The sequence below is a fragment of the Dipodomys merriami genome, unplaced genomic scaffold (genome assembly GCF_024711535.1).
Source record: "Dipodomys merriami isolate MVZ:Mamm:240054 unplaced genomic scaffold, mDipMer1.0.p SCAF_25, whole genome shotgun sequence".
NCBI classification, from domain to species: domain Eukaryota; kingdom Metazoa; phylum Chordata; class Mammalia; order Rodentia; family Heteromyidae; genus Dipodomys; species Dipodomys merriami.
The window spans coordinates 19,607,585-19,616,084 of NW_027203937.1; the positions used below are offsets into that span (position 1 = coordinate 19,607,585).

Sequence of the window (8,500 nt, forward strand, 5' to 3'; positions counted from 1 at the left end):
ACACACAATGCAGTAATGAAATTTAGTTATTTTACAAAGTCTAATGATATTTCTTTTGTGAATGAATTTAAATCTCTGCAGATTTAGTATTATTAAGAATCCATTTCTCAAATAGATATTTTAGTCAAATAGATTGATTTATATATAACAAAATTAATCAACTGAGCGAAAATTTTGATACTTTTAAAATATATAAAATACAGAATCTTTGTATCCACCATAATAGGAACATTTTCATCTTTGAAGGTTTTGGCACTGCTATGAAATCGGAGGTAGGCTCTTATCACTCTCTGCCTGCCTTCTGTACTTATGATAGCTCAGGGTTACGTTGCTATGAAAATTTCTATATATTAAGATTTTATAACATTTGGTTACTTTGTACTTGTCTTTGTTTCTTAAACAACCAGTAATTTTCTGCCTTTGTACCTCTCAATATCTTCCTTTTGAATTTTCAATTATATAGATCTGCCTTAGTTTATTTAGCTATTCAGTAACAAGTTTATATTTGATCCTCTTCAGGGTTTTTGCTGTTATAAATGAAGCTTCAATAAAAAATTTTATATGTCTTTATGTAGACATATATGTCTATTTCTCACTCTCTTGAGAGTGAAATCTCTGAGGTATATTAACTGTGTTAAAAATCCTTACTTAACTTTAAAGTGTTGAATTCTTTGCCAAAGAATTTTTATTATATTGTATCCTATCAGCAATGTATAATAATTCCAGTTGTTCCACATTCTTAGTAACAGAATTTAGTGCTCCACTTTCAGTTCTTCATAGCGTAATTTTATAACTCGTGTTTAAACAACCTTCCTTGTGCCTCGAACCCGTCTCTCAGCTTCTCTGACATATAATTTCTTTTACAGATTTGCAAGCATACTGGACGACAATCCTAACTACATTTCATCATGTCACCTCTTACTAACACTTCTGATTGGCCCATTTTTTCCTTCATTGGTATTCCTGGTCTAGAGTCTGCACACATGTGGATCTCTATCCCCTTCTGTCTTTTGTATCTGGTAGCCCTTGGGGGTAATGTTCTTCTCCTCATTCTAGTTAGGTCAGAACAGATTCTTCATGAGCCCCAGTATTATTTTTTGGCTATGCTAGCCCTCACTGACCTCGGTCTTTCATTGTCAACAATGCCCAGTGTCTTGGCTATCTTCTGGTTTGATGTCCACCATATTGGCTTGGATGCCTGCCTGGCTCAAATGTTCTTCATTCACACTCTCTCCTCAGTGGAGTCAGGGGTACTGGTAGCCATGGCTTTCGATCGCTTGGTAGCTATCTGTGCCCCGCTCAACTACAGCAGGATCCTGACCCACTATACTGTTGGCTGCCTCAGTGGAGCTGCCCTCCTACGTGGGGCCACTCTGTTAGCTCCTCTTCCTTTTTTCCTCAGGACTTTTCCTTTCTGTGGGGCCAATGTCCTCTCACATTCTTACTGCTACTACCCAGATATGCTGAACCTGGCCTGTGGAGACGTCACTTTCAGCAGTGTCTATGGACTGGTCTGTGTCCTCTGCACATTTGCTGTGGATGTTATCTTCATCCTAGTTTCCTACATGAAGATCTTGGGCACTGTGATGAAGATGGGAATCCAAGATAGAAACTGGAAATCCCTGCACACCTGCGCGTGTCACCTGTGCACAGTGCTGGTGTTTTACCTACCTCTCATAAGTCTCGCGGTACTTCATCGGTACAGCGAGGAAACTTCCCCAATTCTATACACTACCATGAGCAATGCCTACCTCCTCCTGACACCACTGCTAAACCCTCTTGTCTACAGTCTCAAGTCCAGACAGATCCAAGCTGCCCTGCGCAAGAGATTTTGGGTGCAACGTGTTATTGCTGGGGAATGAGTTTTGTCTTCAAATCAGAAGGAGCAATTGTTTTTAAATTATTATCGAGGATCTACTGTGTACAAAGTAGTACGCACGGAACTGTGAATTCAAACACGAAACCTGTCTCAGGCCGCTCCTTTAGGAAGGGAACAAAGTTAGGAAAGGCAGGCAGCATGTTGAAATCAATGATCACGAATGTGATCATGGATGCTCACTGTTCGGCATCTTGATGGGAAATGGCACAAAGCACAGTTCCATGTTTTTGAAGTATGAGTTCAATAAGCATCACAATGTTACCTCTTCTCGTGGTGGAGTCCAATACTGGATTACCCAATGATCAGTCCATGTGTGAGTTCACAGAAAATGCAAGATGTCACCTGATTCCAAATTTCAGTGTGGTTCCAGTTGAGGAATTACCATTGTACTCATAAACTACTTTGTTAAATGGCAATTTCTTCATACAACTACTTAAAGATAACAATTTAAAAATTCCAAAATTGATGACAAATTAATGATTGTATGTATAGTAGAAATTGATTGTATGAATCTTTTTTCGTTCAGCGATTCCCAAAATATAATGAAGTCTTTTGAAAAAAGTAAGAGTGTGAGAAATGATCATTTTTATTATATTATTACTTCATAATCTTACTTTACTCGTATTTTGTTTTGCTTCCATTTTCATATTTATAGATTCTATCCTGAGTTCCAAAGCAAGGGTGTAACTCTCTTTAAGTTCCTGAAGACTCTTCTCTTCTGAGGCTCTTTTAAGGTTGCAATACAAGCAATTGTTAACTTTCTTTTAAAACATTTTGAATTTAGAGTAAAAGACAATATAGACATGAAAATAATGTGATATCTGACCTTGATTTGCATTTATAGCACAAAACACATAGTTTAATATGTCATATACAATTATGACGCAGCTAAATGAATAACAATACTTCAGCACCTATTCAAATACATGATTTTCACAACAAAATATAAGTACAGAAATTCAAGAATTGTTTTGAACTGGAAGACAAAAGTATTTTCTGATTACCTTTGATATCACTATCTGAGTGACAGAGATATTATCTTTTTGTATTTCTTAAAAGTAGATAGCAGTAAATAATATCATTTCCTTTGCATAGATTTGGATACTGTAGCTGTTTTCCCTAAATGATTTAACAAGTAAATTATACAGGTCTAATTTTATTCAATATATGCCAGTCTTTAATTAAATATTAAATCTAGTTTAGCCCAGTCTGAAGAAACCAAGTATGTATTACTTAGGTGACAAATTGCATAGTACTGCTTTGTTGTATTTTTCTTTAATCTCTCAATTTTTATGTTAGATGAGATTTTTATTGGGATGGGTTCAGAATAAGAATTGTAGAATATGAACAAGTTTAAGTAAAACTTATAGAAAATGAACCTTCTTTTCTTTTACAGAATAGTTTAGATTTGATTCACATAAATGTAAAATGTAACTGTAAAATGTTTTTTTCCATGAACCTGTAATCCCCGGTACTCAGGAGGCCGAGTCTGAACACTGTGATTCAGAGCCAGTCTGGGCAGGAAAGTCTGTAAGACTCTCATCTCCAATTAACCAGAAAAATGCTTGAGTGGAACTGTGGATCAAGTGATAGTGTCAATCTTGAGTACTAAAGCTCAGGGACAGTGTAGACCCTGAGTTCAAGTCCCAGGACTGGAGCACACACGAAATGTATTTTCATATGACTGTTTGGACTGACATGGGATCTCATAGGTGAATTATGTGAAATCTAGAAATAACTCATGATGCTTTAGAAATACTTATCCTTGCCCTATATTTTAAAGTGGGGGATAATTCCCCCTTTGCAGAAATGTTATAGTGAAACCCTGCAGAGATATTGTGAAAAAATCGCACTGATTTGTTTTCCAACATCCCTGGTACCTTTCATATTACATTACGTGTAAATAGCCAGCACACCTCTCATATCATGTTTTCACACTGTAAATGAGTAAGTGAAAGACAGATGTGAGAAATCAACATTGGACATTGAGTCTAAGGGGGAAATCTTTCTCTGTGTCAGTTTTACAGGTGGGATATAGATTAAGGTATGAAAATAGGATAAAATTTAATAAGTCATAGTTTTATGAGTAAAGTTTGTCCATTTATACATTCATAACATTTTATTTGCGCCCATATTTCTTAATAAGTAATCTGAGATACTTGTTCCACACAAAGTTAAAATAAATAAGAAATTATTGACTGGAGTCTCATGGTAACTCTATCATATTCAGAACCAAATTCTTTATATTTCTAAATGAAGATCATAACTCAGCCATTCCATAGGGTTCAGAAAGGCCAATAAATTTTTCCAATGTGTTCTAAAATTTTTCTATTTTCCTTTATTTTCCCTAGGTTTTACTGTGTTTTTTATGCCCCTCCCTTTCATTATCTCCACTAGAGCAAAATTCATTTGTATTATATACACTATGTTAACCATATCAAATAGTGGAACACCTGGGCCATTGTAAATTCATGTATTATTTTATATTTTATTTTTGTTTACCCAAGAAAATCTTTCCAATATACTCCACTGATATATGAAATTTTCTGCAGAAAAGAATATTTTTCTGAATACCTTAGAGATTATATCACTGGGAGCTTGTTTAGTAACTTTAACTTGCCTCGCAATTATACAATGCATTCTACTTGGTTTTGGTCTTTAGACTTTGAATACATGCAGATATGTTTCTCATTATACCATCCTCAAATTTAATGCAAACCAAAGGCTAATTGCTCCTCTTCTTCTTCTCCTCTTATTCTTCCTTCCTTCTTCTCTTCTTTCTTCCTTTATTCTTTCTTCTTCCTCACTCTCCTCTTTCTCCTCCTGCTTCCCCTCCTCTTCCTCTCCATCCTCTTCCTCTCCCTCCTCCTCCTCTCTCTCCTCCTCTTCCTCTTTCTTCTTCTTTCTCCTCTTTTGCAAATTGTCCATATACATCTGTGATGACATGTTGCTATGTTGCCATACTGATAATGTTCTAGTACTTCTGTGTACATTCTCATTTCATCCCATTTAATCCATCACTAATTTCATTTACTTATGTCTTGTATAGATAGATAGACAGACAGACAGGCAGGCAGACAGACAGACAGAGAGAGAGACAGACAGACAGATAGATGAGAGATACTTCTTGAATATGTTCGCTCATTTGTACCGCTAAAGTCTCTTCACTAATTCAAGCTTTCCTGAGTTCTTTCATCTGCTATCATTGACTTTTCTCCAATATTACTTCATGTTCAAACTATTATTTATCTTATGGAATTGCTAAATATAGAGAGTTATGTTGTATTTTTTTGAATTTTTGCAGCAGAATCCATGTTTGGTATTATAAATTTAACCGAAATCAGATAAAAGGCAAAGTTCGTTATGATCTGACCTACATAGTTTTTCTTTCATAGTCAGGTTTTGCTAAACACTGTAAACATTGCATGGTAGTTTAAAATTTTCCCTTGCTACTATTTATAACTGACAGACAATTTTTATCTAGCAGTGAGAGAATTCTTGTTCATCTTTTATGTATTATATTACTGATATGCAACCTCTGTAACATAATTTCAATCAAAATTTCAATAAATATGATTTCATTGTTAGCCTAGCAGATTCCTAAGCAGGGCATTCATGTGATATTGATCCCTTCATCTATAGGATCTAACATCTTAGAATTGAATCGATTTAAACTAGAGGATATCCAGTTAGTGTTCAGTGAAGAATTGTTTCTTTGGTATTTGGGAGGAAAAAACGTCACACATCTGGTACTAAGAATAAATATTCTAGACTGTGTGTGTGACTATGTGAAAATGGAAGGGAAGATTTTCGTTGGTTTTTCACCTTATATTCTGTGAGTGCATGGTGTGTGTGTGTGTGTGTGTGTGTGTGTGTGTGTGTGTGTGTGTGTGTGTGTGTGTGTGTGTGTGCATGTGGATGTGTGTTAGTACTCACAGGCAATGGTGGTAGTAATGAGAGAAAGACAACGTCAAGAACAAGGAAACAAAATGAACGACAAAGAGAAAGGAAAGTTACTCATACCATAGAAGAGAAAATAAAGTATTTTGCTAAGAGACTTCAAAAGTAAAAATTCTAGTAATAGCTTGTTGCTGAACAAGTTAAAAAACATAGAAGAAATAATTTTGTAATCAGAGAGATTAGTTTGCATGAAAGAACTATCAGCAATGTGGTATTATTCCATCCCAAGCAAATCATTTCAATGCCTTGGAAAAAAATTGAAATTGACTAATAGACTCTTAGTCTTAAGAGAAACAACAGAAAAATCAATGCTAGTTAATTAATTAGATATACTAACGTAAAATGACAAAAACTCTGATATCCACTCACTGTTGTACTTTTAGACTCTTCCTCTAAACTGTGTTCTAGGCCTATACTTGATTACTTCTACATCCTCAGAATACAGTGCTTTTTCCTTCTATGCCTTAGGATATGCTGTTATCTCTGCCACAAATGTTTCCTCCACCTTTCCTGTTGGAGTGCTGTTGTTGATCGTCCCTGGCTTATAAATCCCACACCACTCTAAATTTATCTCCCATAATATATGTCACACATCAATCATTTACTTCTTTGCTTTTCCTATTCAAAATAAAAACAATTTGCTGACTTTTTATATTTTGAGATAATAGTAAATGATCTGTTATTTTATGACTGAATAAAAGCCATTATGGGTGCACACATGTCTATATAAACATATAAAACTCTATCCTTTGTTCAGGCATACATGTATGCACAAAATGATAGGTGAACTTCCATTTAATGATCAAGTTCCAGTTTTCTAATTTCCAGTGAGTAGTATAGGCTTCTATAGGTGTTCCCTAATTTTCAGATGTTTTACTTGTGCTAATGGATGATTCTCTGCAAGAAAAAAAAAGTAATTTATTTTTTTAAAAAAGTCACTTTCTTTCTTGTGGGAACTAATCCTACTTCATTGCTGTTTTCCAGGAAGTGATCATTAACTGATCCATTTCCACAATTTTCAAGTTTTACATATCTAGTGTGTTTCTTTAAAAGAGGGAAAAATGGATGCATCTCTCATTCCACAGCACAATAAGTTATACATTTTCAGTTTTCTTCCATAACAGTAATAAAAATAGCTTAATCTCATAGATGATATAAAATAAAACATACCTGGAAGTGATGACAAATTTCTTGGAAGCAGTCAGATGAGAAGATACAGACAGGGTATTTGTCTCACTAAGAAAGACCTTATGTAACTAATTGAGCAAGTTTTCCCTCTCCTTGAATACTTTACACACTGCTGACCTTATCTGTTTGGTTTTGAGACTATAAACTAAAGGATTAAGGACAGGAGTCAAGAAGAGAAAGAGATTGGCCATGGTGACATGAAGAAGAGGAGAACTGAATGTACCAAATCTGTGGATCAGGGCTAACACAATGAGTGGCACATAGAAAATGAAGACAGTGAAGATGTGAGAAACACAGGTATTAAGTGCCCTGAGCCTGCCACTCCCCGAAGTGATATTCAGCACTGTCTGCAGAATTAAGATGTATGAAATGACAATGAACACAGAATCAATTCCAAATGAGCAGAGGACTAGAGACAAGCCATAGATGATGTTGACCCTGACACGTCCACAGGCTAGCTTCATAACGTCAGGATGGTAGCAGTAACAATGCGAAAGAATGACACCTTTGCAGAAGGGCAGCCGTTTGAGCAGGATTGGCAGAGGTGCCATCAATACTACACCCCTAGTCACAGCTCCAAGGCCCATGCCAATAATCCGAGAAGGAGTTAAAACCACAGTGTACTGCAGTGGGTTGCGAATAGCTACAAACCTATCAAAGGCCATGGCCAGCAGGATAGCTGACTCCATGGAAGAGAAGGTGTGAATGAAGAACATCTGTGCCAGGCAAGCATGGAATTCAATCTGCCTGTGACTCAGGAGGAAGACATTGAATACTGTTGGTAGAGTTGATAAAGACAGACCCACATCGGTAGCTGCCAGCATGCATAGAAAGATGTACTGAGGCTCATGAAGGATGGAAGTGGTTTTGATGACAAAGAGGATGGTGAAGTTTCCTAGGAGAGCAATTAAGTACATGATGCACAGAGGGATAGAGATCCATATTTGTACTGCCTGGAGTCCTGGAATGCCAGTGAGAAGAAAAGTTGGTGGCTGAAACCAGCTACTGTTGTGAAGCTCCATGAAGATGCCTTTGGAAAGTCAGCTCAGATATGGTTTCACATGTCCCTATAAGAAGAGGGGAAAAGGATTTTAAGACAGGAAGAGATAATACAGCTAATCCCCAGTGTCAATTGGAAATGATCCTTAGAAGGTTTCCAGGCCCATTTGAATAAATTTCTGGAGTTTGGACATGGGTCAATTGATATTAAAATCTAACAACTACTAGAATTGATTTGGCACAGAATACTTAATCGTTGGTAAAATGAACTTATTTGTGTCTCAAAGGGAGGAAATCATTCTCCTAAGTCCTTATCTATTGTAGTACTCTTTGTTACTGCTTTATATTTTCTTCTTTTTTTGCCAAAACTCTAAAAGAATTCTTCCACCTCAACTTTATACCTGTAGACATTCAGGTATCTTGAAACATACATTTTTTTCTAGCATTTCTCCTTGCAGAAATAAATCACAGGAT

General features: G+C 36.0%; 2 protein-coding genes across 2 annotated transcripts; one reads left to right on the top strand and one right to left on the bottom strand.

Annotated features, from left to right (window-relative positions):
• Nucleotides 1–908: 908 nt before the first annotated feature.
• Nucleotides 909–1,862, top strand: LOC138836213 (olfactory receptor 51L1-like). The gene has a single exon (XM_070034709.1). The coding sequence runs from the start codon at nt 909–911 to the stop codon at nt 1,860–1,862; it is 954 nt and encodes a 317-aa protein (XP_069890810.1).
• Nucleotides 1,863–6,204: 4,342 nt separating this feature from the next.
• On the bottom strand, nt 6,205–8,049 carry LOC138836214 (olfactory receptor 51I1-like). The gene is made up of 2 exons (XM_070034710.1): nt 7,129–8,049; nt 6,205–6,225 (listed from the first exon to the last, which is right to left on the bottom strand). Exons 1-2 carry the CDS (start codon nt 8,047–8,049, stop codon nt 6,205–6,207), a joined length of 942 nt encoding a protein of 313 aa, XP_069890811.1.
• Between the last annotated feature and the right edge of the window lie 451 nt (nt 8,050–8,500).